This window comes from Aspergillus japonicus (assembly GCF_003184785.1).
Source record: "Aspergillus japonicus CBS 114.51 unplaced genomic scaffold BO86scaffold_2, whole genome shotgun sequence".
NCBI classification, from domain to species: domain Eukaryota; kingdom Fungi; phylum Ascomycota; class Eurotiomycetes; order Eurotiales; family Aspergillaceae; genus Aspergillus; species Aspergillus japonicus.
Window position 1 is genome coordinate 702,139 of NW_020291639.1, and position 22,792 is coordinate 724,930.

At 52.7% G+C, this 22,792-nt stretch overlaps 5 protein-coding genes across 5 annotated transcripts; 4 read left to right on the forward strand and 1 right to left on the reverse strand.

The window, feature by feature from the left end:
- The first annotated feature begins 1,946 nt into the window (after nt 1-1,946).
- Nucleotides 1,947-7,673, forward strand: BO86DRAFT_352189 (DNA topoisomerase 2). The gene is made up of 3 exons (XM_025669468.1): nt 1,947-2,246; nt 2,312-2,647; nt 2,715-7,673. The coding sequence occupies exons 1-3, from the start codon at nt 2,178-2,180 to the stop codon at nt 7,437-7,439; spliced, it is 5,130 nt and encodes a 1,709-aa protein (XP_025532884.1). The 5' UTR covers nt 1,947-2,177; the 3' UTR covers nt 7,440-7,673.
- A 556-nt stretch (nt 7,674-8,229) lies between these two features.
- BO86DRAFT_301361 (MFS transporter) lies at nt 8,230-9,966 on the forward strand (the record flags this gene model as incomplete). Its single annotated transcript, XM_025667486.1, has 2 exons — nt 8,230-9,372; nt 9,502-9,966. 2 exons carry the CDS (start codon nt 8,230-8,232, stop codon nt 9,964-9,966), a joined length of 1,608 nt encoding a protein of 535 aa, XP_025532885.1.
- Nucleotides 9,967-13,285: 3,319 nt separating this feature from the next.
- Nucleotides 13,286-15,388, reverse strand: BO86DRAFT_75627 (putative APSES transcription factor Xbp1). Its single transcript, XM_025677639.1, has 5 exons — nt 14,866-15,388; nt 14,693-14,811; nt 14,543-14,627; nt 14,218-14,482; nt 13,286-14,146 (listed from the first exon to the last, which is right to left on the reverse strand). Exons 1-5 carry the CDS (start codon nt 15,278-15,280, stop codon nt 13,669-13,671), a joined length of 1,362 nt encoding a protein of 453 aa, XP_025532886.1. The 5' UTR covers nt 15,281-15,388; the 3' UTR covers nt 13,286-13,668.
- A 2,447-nt stretch (nt 15,389-17,835) lies between these two features.
- BO86DRAFT_75638 (putative MFS polyamine transporter) lies at nt 17,836-19,833 on the forward strand. Its single transcript, XM_025677640.1, has 6 exons — nt 17,836-17,929; nt 18,017-18,202; nt 18,279-19,229; nt 19,310-19,397; nt 19,496-19,550; nt 19,614-19,833. The coding sequence occupies exons 2-6, from the start codon at nt 18,036-18,038 to the stop codon at nt 19,808-19,810; spliced, it is 1,458 nt and encodes a 485-aa protein (XP_025532887.1). The 5' UTR covers nt 17,836-17,929; nt 18,017-18,035; the 3' UTR covers nt 19,811-19,833.
- Nucleotides 19,834-20,391: 558 nt separating this feature from the next.
- On the forward strand, nt 20,392-22,743 carry BO86DRAFT_384979 (uncharacterized protein). Its single transcript, XM_025671003.1, has one exon. The coding sequence runs from the start codon at nt 20,568-20,570 to the stop codon at nt 22,494-22,496; it is 1,929 nt and encodes a 642-aa protein (XP_025532888.1). The 5' UTR covers nt 20,392-20,567; the 3' UTR covers nt 22,497-22,743.
- The last annotated feature ends 49 nt before the right edge of the window (nt 22,744-22,792 follow it).

Consider the following 22,792-nt stretch of genomic DNA (forward strand, 5'->3'; position numbering starts at 1 on the left):
GGGGGCGACCGAGATAAATGATGGAAAGGGAAGGCCAGAGGGGAAAAGGGAAGAAGAAGAGAAAGGGAGCCGGCGTTATTTTGGGGGAGAACAGAGGGAGGGGAGGTTTCAGGGTCGGGAATTGGGGAATCAAGTGAGCAAGAGAGTGAGTCGCGATGAAATGGTTTAGTGTTAGTGTCGGCCACTAGCAACGCTGACACTCTTCCAAGTTGCCTCCTCTCTCCTCTTCCCCCCCTCTTCTAGCCTACCATTTGCTCAGGGGCCGCCGTCGGTTTTTGAGGGCATCCACCGAGCCTCGCCCCGTCGATCGCTTGCCAATAATCATCCCTATCGCCGATGGGCAGCTGGACAACCAATTACTCCGGTTGCTCGCTCAGTTATCTTCAGTCTATAGAGTACAAATTGTCTAGATCTCGCGATTGAGGGGACACTGATGTCTGATATCTGTCCGCATTGTGAACCATGGAATTTGCCTGATCTAAACCCGAAACCCCGTTCTTTGTTCGAACAGGCACTAGGTATGAACCAGTCTCGCCTGATTAATTATCTTGTAGATAGTAGTAGTTATAACGCCCTTCCAAGTTTCCGCCATCCTAGTCTATTCTGAGTCTACCACCAATTTATTCGGCAGCCGGTCGATCCAACAAGTCCCAAGACCCCGTACGACTGCAAACTTATCGTCATCTGAGCGATCGATCCACTATGAGTTCGCTAGCACTGCAGATGACGGGCAGAAAGAGGGAACAGGGGACGGGTAGACACCAATGATTCGAGAAGAGGACCCAATCCAACATCAAACACTTGACTGCGACATTGACCGCAGCAGGTTGGCTACTTATCTTCCCAGGATTTCAGTATGTTGGTGTGCATTCCACTATGATGCTGACGGAAAGGACTGGAAGAAACTGCCCCTGAATGTAATTTTCATACCTGGCTTGACGCGTTTCAAGTGCCCGAGCGAATATAAGGTAGCACTCTGGTTGGATAACACCTGGAAAGTGAGTGGTATGATTGGTCTTGGCGGCCTTGCTCTAAGGCTGATTACAGTACGTTACTGCCGAGCTTTTGTCAGGGTCCGAAACGTCCACGGATTCTAGAAGGCCTGCGGATGAGTCGGGCCAAAACCAAGAAAGGCATGGTGGCAGGACCAAGCAAGCTTGGTGTCACGACTCACAATGCTGTGTCTGTAAATAGGTTATTCGAGGTCCACTCTACAATGCTGTAAGCCTGTAACTAAGTCTGCACGATGGCTAGGAGAGAGGAGTCAGAGCGCATTGTAAAAAAAAACCCAAAATCAATGACCTGGGGCACCGGACTGCAGCAAAGGTCAATCAATACATTTGTCCAACATGTTGCGGGGGCCACTCAACACAGTGTTCTTGAGACAACAAGTCCTGGCACATCAACATGTCGTACATTGACCAGAACCTTCTTAAGTACACGAATTATAGGTAACCCTAATACTATACGCTGCGTATAAGTGAGTGATCAATAAGGCAAAGCTGATATCTGATTAAGGTGGTTAGCGGAAACACTTGTAAAGCAGCGGGTGGTGGTTGTCTAGGGAGACTCACTGCAGTTCCGAGCTGCCAGCTGAACTTCAGGGCAAATCAACCTTAAAGAAGAGAAAGAGATCAAGATCTCGCGTGGCATTCTTCTTCAATAGAGAAGCATACAAAGCATCGAAGCCACTCCCGAATCCTCGCTTTGTGCTAAGAATAACCAACGGTCAAAGTCAATGACGGGGTTGATTCCCCTCCCCCGCGCCTGGTCCAATGGTCCTTGCATGTTTTGGTCGTCCCTTCCGCTTTAGGCACATGTGTTTGGGAATTACTCTTTCGGGTGAAGCCTACGCCACTCGCGGGGCGGACCAACCTTGATCCGCGCCGGTCGCTGTTCAGTTTCTTTGAATCGCCGCTCAGTCGCAACAGCGCGTCAACAAAGCACGACGACAAAACAACTAAACACGGCCGACAGAAGGTAACCAGTTGGGGGACAGGTTACTTCTTCATACAACATCCGACTATTCCCTCTTGTACATCAGAAAGCCTCCACCAGCGAGGTTGATTTCACACTAACTAATCCTCTTCTTTCTTCCGTACTCCTATCTTGTCACTCTCTGCTTTCCTTTCCCCTCGGTCACTCTTTCACACGCGCCCCGAGCGTATCAATCCACAATGGATGATTCCATGGTGGAGTCCGTTTTCGAGGACGATGGATCCGATTTCGCCCCTGAACCCGCTCCTGTATGCTTCGATCTGCCCCAGGCTTTCATCCGACGAACACTAATTGTTGCGTGATGGTGGTACAGAAACCCAAGGCCAAGGCGGCGCCCAAAAAAGCAGCAGCGTCAAAGGCAGCGCCTAAGAAACCAACCCAGACCAAGTTGACGGCAAAGTCTGCATCCAAAGCAGCGCCCAAGAAGCGGACCAAGCCCGACAGCGACGATGAAATGGATGACGCCGACCCCCTGTCCGATATCGACTCTATCATGTCTCACACACCTCCCAAGAAGGCCAAGAAGGCTCCGGCCGCTTCGAAGAAAGGAGGCAGCAAGCCGCTTGCCGACGTTGAGAACGAGTCGTTTGGAAAGGCTGACTCCGCTGGTGATGATGCTGCTATGGACGCCTCGGAAAAGTTCCAGAGGGTAAGACTTGAAAATGCTGAAGATGTTGTTGCGCCGGTAGTCAGGGCAGCTGATATTGGTCCTCTAGCTTGATCCGCGCGAGCATATCCTCAAACGTCCCGATACATACGTCGGATCTGTCGAACGCACAGAACAGCAGATGTGGGTTTATAACTCGGAAATGGACGGTATGGAATTCCGCGAGGTCTCGTTTGTCCCAGGTCTCTATAAGATCTTCGACGAAATTGTCGTCAACGCCGCCGACAACAAACAAAATGACCAAAGCATGGATGAGATTCGCGTGACGGTCAACCGGGAAGCCGGCGAGATTAGCGTGTGGAACAACGGCAATGGTATTCCCATCGAATGGCACAAGACCGAGGATATGTACATTCCGCAGCTCATCTTCGGTAACCTCTTGACCTCGTCCAACTACAACGACGAGCAACAGAAGGTCACGGGTGGTCGAAACGGTTATGGTGCTAAGCTCTGTAACGTGTTCTCCACCGAGTTCATACTGGAAACACAGGACTCACGCCAAAAGAAAAGGTATAAGCAGATCTGGACCAACAACATGTTGAATTGTGGAAAGCCCAAAATCACCGATGCGAAGGGAGAAGACTACACAAAGGTCACATTCAAGCCTGACTTCGCCAAGTTCGGAATGACGGGCATTGACGATGATTTCGAGGCGCTTGTCAAACGCCGTGTTTATGACTTGGCTGGAACAGCGAAGGTGGCCGTGAAGCTGAACGGTACACGCGTTCCCGTTCGGAACTTCAAAAAGTATATGGAAATGTACACCAAGGCTATCAGGAGGGAGCGCGGCGAGGAGGGCGCGGGGGCTAAAGATGAAATCATCACCTGCAGCCCGGACCCTCGATGGGAGGTCGGTTTTGCGGTCTCTGATGGCTCCTTCCAGCAGGTGTCCTTTGTCAACTCCATCGCGACTACCCAAGGAGGTACACACGTGAACTACATCGCGGATCAGATTTGTAGTAAGCTCGCCGAGACTGTCAAGAAGAAGAACAAGAATGGCGCCACGTTGAAGCCAGCCCAAATCCGCAACCACATCTTCATCTTCGTCAACGCCCTGATTGTCAACCCGGCGTTCACCTCCCAGACCAAGGAACAACTCACGACCAAAACATCTCAATTCGGTAGCAAATGCGTTCTTGATGACGATTTTTACAAAAAGGTCCTGAAGACAGAAGTGATGAACAACATCTTGCACTTTGCCCAGCAAAAAGCCGATCAGATGTTGAAGAAGACCGACGGTGGCCGGCGCAGCCGCATGAACAACCCCAAATTGACGGATGCTAACAAAGCTGGCACTAAGGACGGCCATCACTGCACCCTGATCTTGACTGAGGGTGAATCAGCCAAAGGTCTGGCCGTGGCTGGACGATCAGTTGTCGGTCCTGACCTGTTCGGTGTGTTCCCGCTTCGAGGAAAGCTGCTCAACGTGCGTGATGCGTCCTTTGATCAGATCTCGAAGAATGCAGAGATTCAGAATATCAAGAACTTCATTGGTCTTCAACACAAGAAGGAATACACCGACACCCGCGGTCTTCGGTATGGTCACTTGATGATCATGACAGATCAGGATCACGACGGCAGTCACATCAAGGGGTTGCTCATCAACTTCCTCCAGGCCCAATTTCCCAGTTTGTTGAAAATTCCTGAGTTCCTGATCGAGTTCATCACTCCCATTGTCAAGGTGTGGAAGGGTGATCCCAAGAATCCCACCAAGCAACGGTCTTTCTTCACCATGCCAGAATATGAGGTGTGGAAGGAGGAGCACAAACATGAACGCGGCTGGGAGCACAAGTACTACAAGGGTCTGGGTACCAGCACCACTGAAGATGCTCAGGTCTACTTCCGTGATCTCGATCGTCATTTGAAGGAATTCCATACTTTGCAGGATAACGAGGCTGGGCTCATTGAACTCGCCTTTTCCAAAAAGAAGGCGGATGAGCGAAAGGAATGGCTTCGCCAGTTCAAGCCTGGAACGTTCCTCGACCACTCCGTGTCCAAGATTACATATACCGACTTCATCAACAAGGAGCTTATCTTGTTCAGTATGGCGGATAACGTCCGGTCTATTCCTTCAGTTGTTGATGGCCTTAAGCCTGGTCAGCGCAAGGTTTTGTACACTTGCTTCCGTCGCAACTTGAAGAAGGATATGAAGGTTGTCGAGCTTGCTGGTCACGTTTCGGGTATGACCGCGTACCATCACGGTGATGTTTCACTGCAACAGACCATCGTCGGCCTCGCGCAGACCTTCGTTGGTTCCAACAATCTCAACGTCCTGGAGCCTAGTGGTAACTTCGGTAGTCGTCTCCAGGGTGGATCCGACTGTGCTAGTGCGCGTTATATCTACACTCGACTGTCTCCGTTCGCTCGTCGTGTCTTCCACCAAGCGGATGAGCCTCTTCTGACCTACAACGTCGATGACGGAGCTACGATTGAGCCGGAGACCTACGTACCAGTCGTTCCCATGATCCTGATCAATGGTGCAGATGGTATCGGTACAGGTTGGAGTTCTTCTATTCCCAACTACAACCCAGAGGATATCGTGGACAACCTGAGACGTATGATGGACGGTGAGCCAACCAAGCCTATGCAACCTTGGTTCCGAGGCTTCACTGGTGAAGTTACCGACATTGGCGGCGATCGGTTCAAATTCAGCGGTGTCATCAAGGAAACCGGGGAGAAGGAAGTCGAGATCACCGAACTTCCTATCCGTACCTGGACTCAGGACTTCAAGGACAAGCTTGAAGACATAATCAAGGCCGAGAAGACGCCCTCTTTCATCAAGGACTACAAGGACTACAACACCCACACCAAGGTTCATTTCGTCATCCAGCTGGACGAAAAGAACATGAAGTCCGCATTGTCTGAAGGATTGGAAGAGAAGTTCAAGCTTACAAAGACTGTCGCCACCACCAATCTGGTCGCTTTCGATCCCGAAGGCCGGATTACGAAGTATGCGACAGTCGATGACATCCTTAAGGAGTTTTATGCGCTCCGTCTGAAGTTCTACGAGCGACGCAAGCAACATCAGCTCTCGGAGCTGCAAAGAGAATTGGACAAGCTCAGCAATCAGGCCCGCTTCGTTCAGATGATTATTGACGGGGATCTGATTGTTTCGAAGAAGAAGAAGGCGGCCCTGGTTCTTGAATTGAAAGACAAGGGCTTCAAGCCGTTCCCCAAGGTTGCTCAAGCCGTCAAGGCGGGCGAGACTGAGCCAGCTCTCGAGGATGAAGAGGAGGAGTCGGCCAACGAGAAGGACACTGACAACCTCTCTAATGCCTACGACTACTTGCTGGGCATGGCTATCTGGTCCTTGACGCAGGAGCGCGTGGAGAAACTCCGGAAGCAAATTGGGGACAAGGAGATGGAAGTTGACGCTTTGATCAAGCTGTCCAAGGAAGACATCTGGAGAAAGGATCTCGATGACTTCATCAATGAGTGGCGATTCCAGCTGGAAGACGAGGCCCGTCGCGAGCGCAAGGTCATGCAAATGGGTCGTCGTGCCTCCTCTAAGTTGATGACTGCCGCTCGTGGACCCGTCGGTCGGAAGCGTAAGGCGGCCCTTGATGAGGATCCCGATGATGAAGACTTTGCTGCGCCAAAGACCAAGAAGGCTGCTGCGAAGAAGGCCGCACCGAAGGGAACACTGCACAATTTCCTGAGCAAGTCTCCTGCCAAGCCCGCTGCGAAGCCGATCGACGACGACTCCGACGACGATTTCCTGGAGGTTCTTCCTAAGAAGAGCCGAGGTGGATCGTCGAAACCCGAACCTGTCCAGAAGGAAGAGCCAGTCTCGGGTGATTCAGACATTGAGATCTTGCCCAAGAAAAGCCGAGCTACCTCCAAGGCCTCCGCTAGGGTGAAGTCTGAAGACCCTGAAAGCTCCGAAGTCAAAGAAGCTCCCAAGCGTGGACGGAAGCCCAAGTCGAAGCCTGCAGACGATGACGACCTCGACGACGATGCCTTCCTCGAAATCGCCAAAGCTCAGGCCTCTGAGGCTGCCAAGCCCTCCCCCAAACCTGCGCGGGCGGCTCGCAAGGCAACCAAGTACGCCTTGAGTGATTCGGACAGCGACAACGGAGATGACTTGTTGGGAGACGTGAGCAAGATGGTGAAGGGGATTGGTGGCACCGCGGGCGGGTCCACGTCGAATTCTCTCGAGCTCTTCTCCGAGCAGTCCGGACCTGGCAGCCGCTCGGGACTGCAGACTAGCACCAAGCCGTCCAAGGCGTCGCCTGACTTCGATGCGGACGAGACCGACTACAGCAAGTTGGTGCCTCAGGGCTCGCCCCGACGGTCCCTTCAGGTGAAGTCCAAGGAACCTGTTACTCTGTTGGATGATAGCGACGAGGATGAGCCTGTGAAGCCAGCGGTCACTAAGGCGAAGCCGGCCGCCAAGGGCAAGGCTGCTGCTTCAACTGCTGCTAAACCGGCCGCCAAGACGCGTGGTCGCCCGAAGAAGGATGCCACCACCAAGACTGCAGCTGCCGCACCTACAAAACAGACCACCCTGTCTCCAGCAGCCAAGGCATATGCTTCTAAGCAGGCGAAGACCAGCGCCGCTGCGAAGAAGAAGCAGCTGGCGGATGATCTGTCCGACGATGACATCGATGCCATGGCCAACGACATCTTGGACTCGCCGGCGGCTCCGGTCAGTCGGCCTTCGCGGCGCACGGCCACCACGAAGAAGAAGACCTATGTGATTGACGATGATGATAGCGATGATAGTGTTGGAGGGGGCAGTGATTCGGGAGATGACTTTGAAGATAGCGAGTAAGGAGCGAGTGATGGAATCAATGGAAATCTAGAAGGGATCTTGCGATGCTGAGCGTCCATGGGAAGCCCTGGCCCCGTTCTCTTTTCATTATGTATCTTTTCCTACCTCTTTTCATTACAGGATCTATATTCTTTGTTTATTAGTAGGACGTGTTCATCAATTGCAAAGGGAGAGATTTCCTGCGGGCGTTTTTGTTTATGGTGGGTGGGATGATGAGTTGGGAGCAATGAAAGCCGAATTGCAAATATTGCAAGCACTGCAAGCACTACGTAGTGTGTTCTCTTCTCTTCTCGTCCGAGTAAGTTAAGGCACCGACCGGACTTCAGGCCGATCTCCGGCAGACCCACTGAGCTAGTGTGGCTAGTGTGGCCTCAGGCGTCATCGACTTGACTCTTCGCCTTCGGTCACCCGAGGATCATCCCAAATCCTACCAAGTTCTCCCAAGTTCTCCCAAATCCCTCCCCTCCTACAGGCGGACTATACTGCCCCTCCCGGATAGTCCAAGGAGTTAGGAGTTAGTTCCCTTCTCTGGCCTTCTGCCCTTCGAAGAAGTGGATCTGGTGGGTCGCAAGGAAGTGAGGTCGGCGTTCATCCGGTCTCGAGCCACCTTTTGCTCTCAATTTCTCATTTCTTATCACCGTCCCATTAATCAGCAGGGCAGAGCCTTTTATTGTCTCGATATCGTCAAAGGTTTGTCTCTCCATTTCTTTTTTCGAACCCGTCTTGCCATTCCGGTTTTTGGTGCTTCTATCCCACCCGCAACGGTTGCGTCTGTTTCACTGACTCTCTCATGCAGGCCTATCTTCAGTATCGACGCATCGGCCACGCCGTGCGCAGGCAGCTCGAAGAAGAGTATCCGGGCTTTTCCCGAGCCGAGAAGACCGATGAATTGACCGGCGGCGATGTCCCGAGCAACAACGCCCAGCGGCACCCCCCGGACCTTCAATTACCCGGGGTGCAGCTGAAGGAGATTGTCGACGACGATGGAACCACCTCCTCCGTTCTCCTCGTCGAATGGGAACATGACCACGACCCCATCAACCCACGCAACTACAGCCGCGGCGCGCGGATCTCGGCGACCCTGCTCGTGACGGCGCTGGCGTTTGCCGTGGGATGTGCGTCGTCGATTGAGTCGGGGGTGATGCCTCAGAATGCCGCGGCGTTCCATGTCAGTGATGTCGTCGCCTCTCTGGCCACGGGCATGTACCTGCTTGGGTTCGCTGCGGGCTCCATGGTGTCTGGCCCCCTGTCCGAGGTCGTCGGCCGCAATGCCGTGTACACGGGGTCTCTGACCCTGTTCATGATCTTCATCATGGCCTCTGGGCTGGCGCCGAACATCGGGGCGCAGATCGTGTTTCGGTTTCTGGCCGGCGTGTTTGGCTGTCCTCCGTTGACCTGCGCCGGAGGGACCATCGCTGATCTGTGGAATCCGTTGGAAAAGACACTCACGTTCCCTCTGTATGCGATCCTGTCGTTTGGCGGGCCGGTGCTCGGTCCGGTGATCGCATCGTACATGGGCGAGGGCACGCTCTCCTGGCGGTGGACCAACTGGATCATCCTGATCATGTCCGGATTCATTTTTGCATTGATCCTGCTGTTGCAGCCGGAGACGTATGGCCCCATGCTGCTCAAATGGAAGGCGCGTCATCTCCGGAACCTCACGGGGGATCCGCGTTACAAGTCCTCCATGGATCTCCAGAAGACCGCGCTGCTCTCCCGAATCAGCGGCGCATGCATCCGACAATTCAGTCTCACCATCCACGAGCCCATCATCCTGTTGATCTCCCTCTACATGACCGTGATCTACATCGTGCTGTTCACCTTCTTCGATGGGTACACCTACATCTTCTCCGACATCCACGGCCTCTCGCAGGGCCTCACCAACATCGTCTGGGTCGCGATGTACGTCGGGATCGTCTGCGCGGGGCTGTTCGTGCCGCTCATCTACCGCTGGACGAAGCGAGAGTTCAAACAAGCCGCTCTTGCCCCTTCGTCGTCGTCGTCGTCATCATCTTCTGACACCGACGAACCAGTCGACCCCAACCCGAACAACCCGCACGAGCAGCCCGCACCCACCGCGGACGAGACGGTCCCCCAGAAGCCTCACCACCATCACCACGCCCCGCGCCCCGAAAACCGGCTCTGGTTCGCCATGATCGGCAGCCCGTTCATCCCGCTCAGCCTCTTCTGGATGGGCTGGACCTCGTACGCCAGCGTGTCGGTGTGGTCGCCCATCGTGGCCTCGGCCGTGTTCGGCTTCGGCACCATCACCGTCTTCATTTCGTCGTACATGTACGTCATCGACGCGTACGACATCTACGCCGCGTCGGCGCTGGGCTTCATGACGGTCTCGCGCTACTGCGCCGCCGGCGGGATGACCGTGGTGGGCGTGCCGTTCTACCAGAACATGGGCGTGCACTGGACGCTGACGATCCTGGGGGCCATCAGTGCGCTGATGGTGCCCGTGCCGTATGGGTTCTATCGGTGGGGAGTGAAGATCCGTGGGTGGAGTCGGTTTGCGGTCTAGACGGCGGGAAAAGGAGGATGCTGTTGGTGGGTGGTTTGCTGTGAAGGGACCTGCAATGTGGTGTCTCTTGGGAAGATGGTTGGGATGATTGGTGGGATTGTTAGATGAGTGGGAAATGGTCTGGTTGGCTGAGGTGCGGTCGTTTGCTTTACGTTCTCTTCCGAGCGCCGCAGACTAAGTCACGGGGTCTTAACTTGCTATTCCCTCTTTCGGGTCTTTTGCACCGTTTTTTTTTTTTTTTTTTTTTTTTTTCCTCTTTGCGCTCGGTTCTTCCGCTACGTTGTCCTTCTTGGGGACGAGGTGGTTTGGCACTGGCGGGGTACATCAAAAGCGATATATTGGTTGGATACTTGGATACTTGGATACTTAGATTGATAGATTGATGGATTGGTACACATATAGATAGATGGCATAATGTAATTAGACGGGATTCAAATACAGACAGATGCACGGGTCATGGTCAGATCTCAAGTGTTGTTGCCTCCGGAGAAACTAGCACAGGCCCACGAAGAGAAGCACGGTAAGATTTCTCTGTCTAGCTGACCTAACCTAACCTTACCTAACCTAACCTCAGAAGCACCGAAATAGCACGAAGAGAAGTAAACCATCATCATCTATAAGAGGCAAAAAGGCTTAAGGGACGACCAAAAGCCCCCGTAAGGCACTAAGTCAAGGTTGTGCCTTAATTTGGGTTGAACCGAGAAAGCTTGTTCGACGGTGAGTGGCGAATCCTCTACAAACCAGATGCTGACTCTATTGTGCAACTTGGAAGACAGCAGTCACGTACCAACCTGGCGCTTTTATACTAGTTGTGAGAATCCCGAAGGGAGAAGTAGGTAGGTAGGTAGGTAGGGGCAGGTAGGTGCGGAGGTGCATTCGGCGGGGAACATCCCGGTGCACCTGTGCAGGCATGCATCCATTCATCCATGACAATTCTTATCTACTAGGTAGTAGTCCTTGATAGTATGCTCCTCGGTCCGTCATCGGCCAGTTAGGGTTGAGTGTCAGTGAATCTGCACTACACTACGGGGTACCTCGCAGGTAGAAGCATCCGCTGCACAAGGAATCAATCCAATCGGGGGTTCAGCTACAGCGACCGAAGTCCGTCCTGGCCGGGGAAGGGGAGGGATCCCCGGTGATGGAGGGTTGCAGTCGCTACGTAGCTAGTGTGTGTTGGGGGGGGCTCAACTCAGTCTGACATCACTCCTACTGTACCTCGCTCGTCCATGCCGGTGAGAGAAGGGCTAAGGGGGGCAGTCCATGACTTCTTCCTCAACAAGTTACACTTTTTGGGGCATGCATGGTTTCTTGCTTCCGTCTTCAAGGTTGTCTTTGTTTGCCTCTCCTTCCTTCCCCTTCTTCCCAAAAAGAAATTCTCCTTGTCCAAAGCTAAAACTAAGTAAAAGATGTAAGTACTCACCTGCATGCATATGTACACACATGCTATCCACCGGGAAGCCACCGCAGCGGCAATATCAATCGCCACCACCACCACCACTTAAAAGGCACAGAGTGGTACTGCACCTGATCGCTCAATCCCCGCAGCAACCCACATCACCCGAACGGGCCCCGACACTCGGGCACCGCCAGCGATGCGCCGGCATACCTCAGGCACTTCCCCCCGTTAAGCAATCCGGTCCAGTACTAGTCCTACCCAGTAAAACCCCGACGCCACGAAGCTAGAAACAACTTCCCAGGGGCACCGTACGTACCTACCCCGGCCTACCTAATGCTGGTTAAGGTTAAAATTAAGCTTGTCTCGCTCCGGGGAATCCCAGTTTACTCTCCCTGCTTAGCCATCCAGACTACATACAACCCACCAATGGGGGTGGGGGGTTCTTTTGTTGTATCGTGGTAGAGTGGAGAGATGTCTAAACCAACCCCATAGAACATGGAATGAGGTCCCCCAAAAATCAAAGGCTGTTTAATTTTAATCACAGACAAAAATCGATTTCCTTTTCAATGTTAACTTCGGAACCCTCCCTCCGAGTGTGAGTGGAGTTGTCATTCTTTTCTGCATGGCCCAGGGAGGGGGTCAACCCGCACCCGGACTTAACGCTCACGCTCCCAGTCAAACCAACTTTCAACGTAGGGAACACCGCCCCAGTTTCGGTTGAGATGATTCGCCCCTCCCCTGCGCCAGCTGCGCCAGCGGCAGCGTCTGGGAATTGGAAAACAACCTTGTCGCTCTTCGAATCTGTGGACTTAACACCTACTGGTAGTATTTTCTGGAAGCCCTCCCACATCCAGGTTAGGTGCGTCGTGGCCCGGGACCACACTGCACTGGCATCTGTGGGAATAGAGCGGGGACAGGGCCGCCGCGGGGGGTTGGATGGGCATGGTCCACGGAGGTTGCACGACGACCGTCCGCATGCGTTTTAGATCCAGTTCATTGGTTGAAGTACGGTACGGTCATGGGAGTTGGGGACCTATGGAGTTGGGGGCATTCGGGATGGGATTTTCATTCGTGAGTGAGTCATCTCCGGGGCCCCGGGCAGGATCCGATTCTTGGGTCTGCGAGGCTTTCGTTTGTAAAGGGTCTCGAGTCGTTGCTTTGATGGGATTGGAGGTGTTGCTGCATGCTGCATGCCGGATGCTGGATGCTGGATTGGGGGTGGGGGGATGGGGGATGGAGGGGAGGGGTCAGGGGTCATCATTTCATTTGCTTGGTGGTTTACTGTCATGGTGAACTTGCCTGGTGAATGGAGTGGGAGAGGGGGGGGAGAGAGAGAGATCCAGTAAGTTGGGTTCAAGTTGTCTTTGGCTCTGTGAAGGGGGGCAGAGGGGGAAGGGAAGAATTGCATGCCTGATTTTGTACCGTACTGTGCCTCCTGCGTTGCTAATGCCACGGCGGCGAGTTGGCAGCTGTCGGTGGGGTTGTGAGCAAGATCCGGTTCGATTGCTGCCTAAGCTTCTACAGAGTGTGCAGTGGTGGGTGTGCAAGTGCAGACGAAGGCCAGAAGGGAAGAAGCCCAGAATCAGCTGGGATGGGATTCATGGAGAGCAAGCATGCACACTCTCTATTCACCCCTATTGTCTGTTGCGTGTTGCAGGCTCACAGCGGGGGTGACAAAGTCCATCATACCACAAAGCCTTACGTAGAGCCAACGATCAAGAAAAGTACCTGCGGTGTCTACTTTGTCGATATCATCGCCGCTCAGCGCGACATACAGTACACCAGCACAGGCGGATCTCTACATCCATCCCCAGACGACTAAGCTTATCTCCTCATCTAAGCCAGTCCTGTCGTGTAATGTTCCACCAAGCCGAATCTAATCGGTTCTACTCCCTAAGAAAACTGGGCACTTGAACTTGAGACGTCTTTTCTCTCCTCCTCTTTTATTGTCTCCTCGCTATGTGTTAAGCACATGCGGAACTGTAACTAAACAACTATTCTAACTAGGAAATCTCCTGTCGGTCATTGCCCCTCATTCTGTTCCCGCTCAGTGCCTTTTTTTTATGGTTTTCAAGTTTTGGAGAAAAGAAAGGAAAAGAAAAAGAAAAGAAACGAAAAAAAGGGTCAATCTGGAGAAGAGGACATAGCAATGAGAGCAAAGCATTAAGACCAAAGACACAAGAAAACATACCAGTACGACGCCAGTCTAATGAACCGCCCAAACCCAACGCCCTACCATGCCATCAGATTATAGGAAACGTGCAAACAAACATGGAACAGAGGATCATCAAGGCAGACCGGCCAGCTCAGTGGCCCGCGTGCCAGCCATCTGAACGGGCGATCGCGGGCCTAAGGTTCGGGATATAGATCACTGCGTGGCAAGCTGGACAGACCATGGGATAGTTCTCGTCGATTGGGCCTCCGAATCTCATTTCCAGCAGGGTTTGCGCAGCCACAATGTCTTCCTTCGTGTGTTCAATTGGTGGCCACGTGACGCGCTCGTCGTCACTGGTCCCGTCGGTCATTTCCCCCTCGGTGCCATCGGAGTCTTCGTCCATGGCATCAGAGTCGTAGGACAACGACCCTGCTCGGACCATTTGGACGAGATCCCAACCGTCGGTCTCCCTCTCAGCCTGCGAGCTTTGAGGAGTTGATTGATTCTGGGTTGGTGGGGAGGGCGGAGGAGTCAACTGCATTTGCGGGGCATTGACTGGTGTCCAGCCATTGCTGGCAGTAGACGGCGGGCGATTGTCTTCATCGCTCGACGAGGAGTACCCATTCGAACTATGTCAAGTTGGTTGGTATGACAAGTGAAAAGAAAATGCTAGACTAAGAGCAGGACACGCTTGACGTACCTTATATCATCGTCGTCATCGCCATCCGGGCTGGGACTGGGATAAGGCCGGGCGTGGGCAAGAGCGGCGCGACGGTGCGCTTTTGCTTCCTCCGCGGCCTCGCGAATGATATGCTGGTCAATCTCCCACGAACCATATCCGGGATGATCCGGCGGCAGACATTCCGCGGGGAAGTCGGGGCCGAAAATCGGCGTGAGAGCGTATCGCACATTCCAGCAGAACTTTTTGGCTATGGCTTTGGCGCATTCAAATGACATGTAGTATCCTGTCATCCCCAAGATTGATCAGCCGGTGGCCTTCCAACAGCAAAGCGCAAATCCCATACCTTGGGACTCAATCACGCCGCCCGTGAGCTTGTGGGAAACATCTCTGAGGCCACGGTTCTTGTTGAGCACTCTCGCCGGAAGGGTCTATCCCATCCCAGGGTGAGCATGTAGCAACATTAGGGTAGGAACGTGGGTGTATGTGGAGGTACCTTGCCCCAGGACTTGTGGCACTTGAAAATGCCCGTCGTGCGAACAAGCCCATTGGTATAGTCCCATATGATGAGCTTCATTTGGCCGTCAGTGGGGTCCTTGAACTCGTACCCATAGACTATCCACAGTCAGCATCTTGCAGATGTGTCTACACTAGGAGAGCTCAACTTACTATCGACTTCGTTCCGTCCCGTTCGCTCGTAGAAGTCGGGCTTCGTGGGCTTGTACGGAATACGGCGCGTACGGGACGTAAAGCGAATCTCATACTTCGCGTAGATCTCGGAGAGCTCCTCGTCGTAGTACTCGCAAGGCGGGTAGTTGATCGGGCCCTGCGGGGAGCCTGATTTCAACCCAGGAGCGTCGCTGATCATGCATTGGGCTGGGGCTGGCTTGGGGACGACGGCCTCCACGGTGCTGGTTGGATCGACTGGCGCCATACTGGAGGAAGGTGTCCGACTTGGCTCAGGCACAGGGTTCAGCAAAGCGCTTATGGGCAGCATGAAGGTGTTCAAGAGGGGTTTAGAGTGGAGAGTGGAGAGGATGGAGGAAGGAGATGGAGAGGATGGAGGTAGGAAAGATTGCAACATAGGGGAGTTTACTGAGGAATTTATGCCCAAGGATCCCAAAGAGCAGAAGAGAAGAAACGGCACTTCGTTCGAGCTGGCTTTCTTCCATTGACTTGATGCATTCGTTGAGGGACATGGCTGGAATAGACACCATTGGTCGTGCACACAGTTCACCGACCAGCCGTTTCAGCTAAAACCATGCACCAACCTTGAAGCGCAGTGGAAATTTCTTTCACTGATGGCTTGGATTGGGTGGCTGTTCTATTTCCAGTTCCATTGGCTGGCTGGGGTTTGGACAAGCAGAGAGACTCGACTTTGTGGTGACGCGGGAGCGGACATATTGGACGATCTTGTTTTTTTTCCTTCCAAACGGTCTCGAGCTGTCACGCCCGGGCAAGTCTGGTGCCCAGAGGCAATGGAAAGGGAGACGAGCATCGGTCGACACCAATGTCTCACCCGCGACTGGACCTTGTCATGACGGGCGCCGCCCGACAGCCAGCAAAAAACTTCAGGCCACTAATTCCATTATCAAGACCCTTGCCGTCTTGTCTTGTCTTTTCTGGCTGCATGTACCCTTTCAGCATCGGTTGTGGAGCTAGTAGCAAGCCAGGCCCCAAAAGCAAAGCTTCCCCTACGAAGGGTGACACCGGCCGGCAGCATTGGCTGGGTCAAGTATGACGATGCCGTAGTCACCTCTTCTTCTTCCTTCGATCGGCCAGTGTGTGACGAGGGTGGTTAAAACATGGCTAAACGCCTCTGAGCCGCAAGTGTCGAGCTCCGAGCTACGAAGTCATCTGGAAGGCGATAGAACACCCAGCTCTTGTGAGACACAATTGGTTTTTGCTCGTGTGCTGGCTGACATGTCTTTCCGGCAGAACATACGGGCTGCTCAGGGTGGGAGTCAATTCGCAGGTCACCCAGAACAGGGGAAAGTCAAAGAAGGGAGTTATTTGTGGTGGCTGAACTGGGCGAGGGAGGGAGAAAATCAGAGTAGTGACGTAAAGAAGGTATCTTTGGAGGTCTTTTTCAAAGAAGCAAGAGATGGAGGCTGATCATGCAGTGTGGGACGATGGAGAAGCAGAGAAAGACCACTGCAGGAGGAACAACAGCGGGCAGTGGTGCCGTAGACCCGATCAGGTTTAGCTCTTTGTTAATGTTGTCAAAATGGCCAGTCATTCTTCATTCCTACAATAGTTGCCAAATCTATATCATCAATTCAACAGTCTGAGCTCAACAATTCGAATGAGGGACTATGAATAGCATGATCATTCTCTTTCGGTTATGGTTTTTTTTTTTTTTTTTTTTTTTTTTTTTTTTTTTTTTTTCCTTTTTTTTTTTTTTTTTTTTTTTTTTTTTTCCCCTTTTTTTTTTTTTTTTTTTTTTTTTTTTTTTTTCTGTTACTTTTTTTTCCCTCTTCTTTTTGTTTTTTTCCTTTTCGTTTTCCCTCACATCTTCCTAGTTTTTAGGCTCTTTGTTCACCTTTACCTGTCTAGTATGAATTCTGTGTTCTCTTCTTCGCCTTCCATCTCTCTGCCATGCAAGGTTCTGTCAATGTTGTTAGAGTGGACAGTACAGTACAATTACTAGAGCGTTTCACTGCTCGACCAGAAGACATGCCAATGTCAATCGACCCGGGTCTCCCTTCCTTTCACCTCAGCGGCAAGCCGATAATAGCAGCAGCATCGGAAATCATCTCCGTGGCCCTCAAATTTGATCTTCGTTCATACAGTCCGTCCCTAGAAAGTAGTCTGCGTACTCCCCTCCACAGGCCTGGAGGAGTTCGTCTCACTCCTATTTAGAACTGGTTACACCCTAATTCTGCCGGCAAAAGCCACCACCGCCAAATCCTCAATACTTTGTGTAAGTTACCATAGATTTTGTTAATGACAGCTCTTAGGAAGGCGGTGCTGCAAAAAGTGGCGCTTTTTGGAACCAAACAGTTTGGTGGGGGGAGTACGCAGACGCAGACTACTTTCCTCCCACTGTAGCATAGACTACTTTCCTCTTGACTAGTTATGGTATGTTACGTCAGCTTTCTCAAACTTCCTCCTCCATCCTTCCAGTGCGTGCATTGACAGCTGGCTCAGGTAGAAGCAAACGACGAATGTCCCATTAGCAATTTCTCTCTTTTGCTCCAATCCTCCTTCTTCTTCTTTCTGTCGATACTCGATTTTCTAGCCTTCAGAATCTCGACCAGTTCTTTTCACCGATGAGGAATACTCAGAAAGGTCAACATGACTCAGCATGAGCATGCTCTTGATTCTGGAGTATACCACTCCGTATACTTACTACAGGTGTATGTCCCGGCGGAGGACCCGCTCATCCGCCCTGCGGAACTCCCCCACATCGATCGGAGGTGATCACATAAACACAAATCTGCGCCCTCCCATTCCATTGGTACATCCAACCGCCAGCAGGTTCCTCGAAGCTTATTTCAACTATGATTACTATTCCAGACCGAGGTTAGTATATATGGCTAAGCGATTATTCTCACAAAAGCTGACCTTGGCAATCCAACTACCCAAAACAGGACAAAATGGGTGGGTATCACTTCAAACGAGATACGAGAGCCATTTGTCGTTATAAGGGGCGATGCCTGCGACGATGTATATCTTTGCGTGCATCTCCACCCGAGTCCCACGTCGTCAAACTCGCCGTGCCTCATTCCCTGTGAGAGATCTTGCCTCCCTACAAACGGGCGTAGGCCCTCCATCTAGGCTAAAGCTGACTCGACCGTCCTACCCACCGTCTGCCCAGTATCGAAGGATAGCACACAATGATCAAACCCAAAATCCTTGCAACTCTGCAGGGTTCTGCTCTCCAGAAGCCAGAGTTTGAACAGATACCCTGGGAAGATCCACGCGAGAGACGAAACCCCCACAACTGGCCGATCTGGAAGAAACTGTTCCACACCGTTGTGCCTTGCATTCTGGCTTTCGTGATGTAGGTTTGCAAGTCACTTGTTCTTTTTCAAAGGCATAAGCGAAAGGGAAACAGAACTGACTCTATGGGCAAACAGCACGTTCGGAACATCGGTCAATGAAGCCGCGCTCGATCTTATAGCAATAAAATTCAACGTATCTCGAACCGTATCCATGCTCACACTCACACTATACACACTTGGTCTGGCATTCGGGCCTCTATTCATCGCACCACTATCAGAGACTATCGGCCGCCGTCCGGTCTATGTCTTCACCTCGTCCTGTTTGTTGGCATTCAGTGCTGGTGCCGGGGCGGCGAACAACCTAGCCACCCTACTTGTATGCCGTGGCCTGGCTGGGGCTCTGGGGTCTGCTGGCGTTGCGATCGGTGCCGGCACGCTGGCCGATATCTGGGATCTGGAAAAGGAGGGAGGTCCTGCATCCTTGCTCTTCATCCTGGGCCCTTTCCTGGGCCCCACGATGGGCCCGCTCGCCGGGGCCTATGTTCTCAAAGATCATGATTATGACTGGAGATGGACGCAATGGGTCATGGCGATTCTCTGCGCGGCGATCTGGCTCGGCGCGGTACTGATGCAGGAAACCATGAAGGAGAGAATCTTGATCAAGGTCAATAAGAACAGCAACCACTCTGAAAAAGAGGAAGAGTCGCAACAGCAACCGGAACTTATGAAGCCTTCCCTGCAGCAGCTCATCACAACAGGGCTTGGAAGGCCGGTGAAGCTTTTATTCACGGAGGTCATCGTGTTCTCATTGACCTTATATACGGCGTTCGCCTACGCCATGATCTTCAGCTATTTCGCCAGCTCTTCCTACGTCTTGACGGTGTATTATGGATTCAACTGGCGGCAGATTGGACTTAGCTTCATCAGCGTGATCGTCGGATATATTCTTGCAGCGTTCATGTTCGGAGTCTTCGACAAGACTCTGTATGTTAGGGCACGCGTGGCTGGCGGAGGCGTTGCCGCTCCCGAGCATCGCCTGTACTCGGCCATGGCAGGCAGCGTACTCTTACCAGTGGGACTATTTTGGTAAGCCTCGAAAACTGTCCAGTCTTGACTGTATCATCCCCTTGGTTCATTTTCGCTAACTGCATTCCGAATGTGCCTAGGTACTCATGGGAAGCCCACGCCGGCGGCCACTGGGCTGCCCTTGTCTGTGCAGGGATCCCCTTTGGAGTGGGGGCATTTTCTCTTTTCGTATGTCTCTTCCCAGCGGTGGCTCAGAACGTCCTATCAGCCCGCACACCCGAACTTAGTGTAGAATGGCCCAACTAACCTAAGCTTCTTCTCTTCAGCTGTCAACCATCACCTATCTGGTTGATGTCTATCAAGCCGGAGCTGCAGCATCGGGTAAGTTTCTCTCCTCTTGCTTTTGGCTCTACAGCCTTGTACTCATCTGAATATCACTTCTAGCATTGGCCGCCAATGGCGTTATTCGATATATTCTGGGAGCGACGTTCCCCCTGTTTACCGTGCAGATGTACGAGAAGCTTGGCGTGCACTGGGCGGGCAGTCTCTTCGCCTTCCTGTCGCTATTTCTGCTCCCGATCCCTTGGGCGCTCTTCAAGTACGGGGCTTCTTTGCGCGGGGGCAAGAAATACTCGGGGTAGTATTGAATAGAGTTCTTGACATCGTATATGGTTGGACCTCATCTTTTCAGGTTGTTATACATGGATGGACGGGATTCGGAGTTTTTGTAGAGCTTGGTTGATTTTTCCTGGATCTCAAGGGAGGTAGGTAGTCAACTCCTGCAGTAGAATTGAGGATAGACTCAATTAGAGACTATATACGGGAGTGTTCTTTGACGAATCAACCCGGCAATCCTGACCCGACCAAAGGAACCTTAGATTTGGTACAGTACACAGCATATACACGGATATTGGGGTGGTGAATTACTTGTTCTGAGCCCATGCGTGTAGGCCGTTCGACTCTCCTAGCATATTTTTTTTCAAGACGGAACTTCCCTTCTAGATGCTCTATCTACCGGATCTCGGATCCCAGAACCATTGCCAGACAGGAAAAAGATTGTTGGTCGTGGTTGTTGGAAGATATTTTTATCCTATCCTATTATCCACCGGTGCTCTGTTGCTGCCTGAGGCTTCCAATGGCGAGACTTGCCGACCGAGGCTGCCCTCCAAGACAACTTGAAAGTCAGCGGCTTACTGACACTCCATCTATCGCTTCAAATCGTCCTCCACTGACTACCGCTCTGAACAAGGGGTCTGTGCATATATAACTCACTATCGCAGTCAAAATGACCAGATAGTCTTTCACTTTACTGTTATTTTAGCGCGCGCGACCACACTGCGGCCGGTTTCGGCCGATTTCCTAAGGTCATCTACGTCCTCCTGCGACGTACACAAGCCGATGGAGAACCTCGACCTTAGTGTCGCCCCGGCCGATCTGGTACTGAACTGGTCAGAAGTGCTTGAGCTGGAATCATCACTACCGCTTAACCTCTTTGAATGTCCAGTCAACGATGTCAACCAGAACACGCTCCATTCAGGCTGCACCACAGAGCCTTGTGACTCATGTAGACAGATGTTGCTAGACTGTTCTGTGATAGAGCCGGACCTGCTGTCAAACGGCAGCAGTTATACAGATTGCATCATCCCAGAACCGGAGAGCAGTCATATCTATTCCCATTCTCAAGAGTGGAGCAATGCTCCCAAAGAAGCTCCAAGTACTTCTGAGCCTCGGGCGGGCGAGGGAGCTGCTATCATGAGTGATCACGGCCACAGACCGCGCAGGCGCAGCGACTACAACAAATTCCCGCGGGAGACAATCCGTCTACTGAAGGAATGGCTGAGCCAACACCAGGACCACCCTTATCCTTCCAAGGAAGAAAGAAGAGAGTTACTGCTGCAGACAGGACTAACGCCGACGCAGCTACGTAATTGGCTCGCTAACACCAGGCGCCGTGAGAAGGAGAAGGCCCATTCGGCTCCTGCACCCATCCCAGCAGGCACATCGTCAATGACCCCCCTTGAACGCTGGCAAAACTCGCCTCCAGAGGACGAGTCGGCCGCGTTCAGTGACATTGCTCGGGCTCTTTCAAATCGCCCTTCCACGCCTCACCCTCAACTATCCTTCACCTCGCCTGATCCCAGTTCGGCATCTTCAGTCGATTGGGCTAGCCATACCTCTCACGTCGAGCATTTCGGCGTATTCCCGGCGTCGTCGGAAAGCAGCCTGGACACCAGTGCATCGTCCACCTCGAGCCTGTCGAACACGTCTGCGCATTCTTATCATTCCGTCTCGCGCTCTGGATTTCAAGGTCACAACCCCCGTCGTCGCCGACATCATCGACGAAGTAAACTTCACATTCCTGCCAATACTATCGCCTCGCGTCGGGCGCGAGGCTCTCGGCGGTTCCAGTGTACATTCTGCACGGATACGTTCTCGACCAAGTACGACTGGCAACGGCACGAGAAATCAATGCACATTCCTCTCGATGAGTGGAGGTGTGCGCCATCTGGGGGCATTGTCCTCTTGGATGGCGGTCGTGTCTGCGCCTTCTGCTTACACCCTAATCCCGACCCGGAGCATTTCGACATTCACAACTACCTCGTTTGTCAGGAGAAGAGCCCGCTCGAAAGGACATTCTACCGCAAGGATCATCTCCACCAGCACCTGCGCAGCGTCCACGGCGTCAAGTTTGCCGCTGCATCCATGAGCGGGTGGAAGAGCAGCGTCACCGAGATCCAATCGCGCTGCGGGTTCTGCGACGCTCGATTCCACAGCTGGACAGCCCGCGCGGATCATCTGGCGGCGCACTACAAGCAAGGGGTCGAGATGCGTGAATGGCACGGCGATTGGGGCTTCGCACCGGAAGTGCTACGTCTCGTCGAAAACGCCATGCCGCCGTACCTGATCGGCCAGGAGCAGCTGGCGCCGAATCCCTTCAGCGCCTCGGCCATCACGGTGCTCAAGCCAAGCGGGGAGACCGACCAACCGACGCAGCTTCCGGAGCAGGAGAACCTCAACTTCTGGCCCGTGATACAACGAGCGCTCACGGAGTATATCAAGCGTCAACTCGAGACCGGGGTGGTGCCCACGGATAAGATGTTGCAGGACCATGCGCGCATGATCGTGTATGGCTGCGACGATGGGTGGAATCAGACGTGCGCCGACAATCCGGTGTGGCTGAGTCATTTGAAGCGGGATGCGGGACTGGATGCTTTCCAGTCGCTGGGCGACGATACGCAGGTACCGTTGGCTGCTACTGGAAGTGGGCAATGGGCGTTGTTCGAGTTCGAGCCGCCGCAGCCAGCGTACCAAAATGCGTACCAGTAATGGGTTCCTGGGCATTATTCAAACGTGCTAAGATACCCTCATTACCCGGATTTGTATGAGCCTAGGAATGTGGACTATTTGTCTCTGAAGCTACATCCGAGAGTCTATCTTATAAACTTTTCAACATTCGGCATAGATGCTCGAAAGAGTGCTGGATGTAGGGCGTGCGGGTATAGAGGTGACCCACCCACCCCACTTGGACCCAGTAGTATACTCAACAGTCAAAGACGATGTTATCTTCGATGTTATCTTCACAAGAGACATAGCAATGGCACTATCTCGGACCTATCCCATGC

Coding starts and splice junctions, on each gene's coding strand:
- BO86DRAFT_75638 (XM_025677640.1), top strand. CDS start 18,036: ATGATCAAACCCAAAATCCTTGCAACTCTGCAGGGTTCTGCTCTCCAG. Junction 18,203..18,278: donor TGCATTCTGGCTTTCGTGAT/GTAGGTTTGCAA, acceptor ATGGGCAAACAG/CACGTTCGGAACATCGGTCA. Junction 19,398..19,495: donor TGGGGGCATTTTCTCTTTTC/GTATGTCTCTTC, acceptor TCTTCTCTTCAG/CTGTCAACCATCACCTATCT.
- BO86DRAFT_384979 (XM_025671003.1), top strand. CDS start 20,568: ATGGAGAACCTCGACCTTAGTGTCGCCCCGGCCGATCTGGTACTGAAC.
- BO86DRAFT_352189 (XM_025669468.1), top strand. CDS start 2,178: ATGGATGATTCCATGGTGGAGTCCGTTTTCGAGGACGATGGATCCGAT. Junction 2,247..2,311: donor TCGCCCCTGAACCCGCTCCT/GTATGCTTCGAT, acceptor ATGGTGGTACAG/AAACCCAAGGCCAAGGCGGC. Junction 2,648..2,714: donor CCTCGGAAAAGTTCCAGAGG/GTAAGACTTGAA, acceptor TTGGTCCTCTAG/CTTGATCCGCGCGAGCATAT.
- BO86DRAFT_75627 (XM_025677639.1), bottom strand. CDS start 15,280: ATGTTGCAATCTTTCCTACCTCCATCCTCTCCATCTCCTTCCTCCATC. Junction 14,812..14,865: donor GGGACGGAACGAAGTCGATA/GTAAGTTGAGCT, acceptor GACTGTGGATAG/TCTATGGGTACGAGTTCAAG. Junction 14,483..14,542: donor CGGCGTGATTGAGTCCCAAG/GTATGGGATTTG, acceptor TGGGGATGACAG/GATACTACATGTCATTTGAA.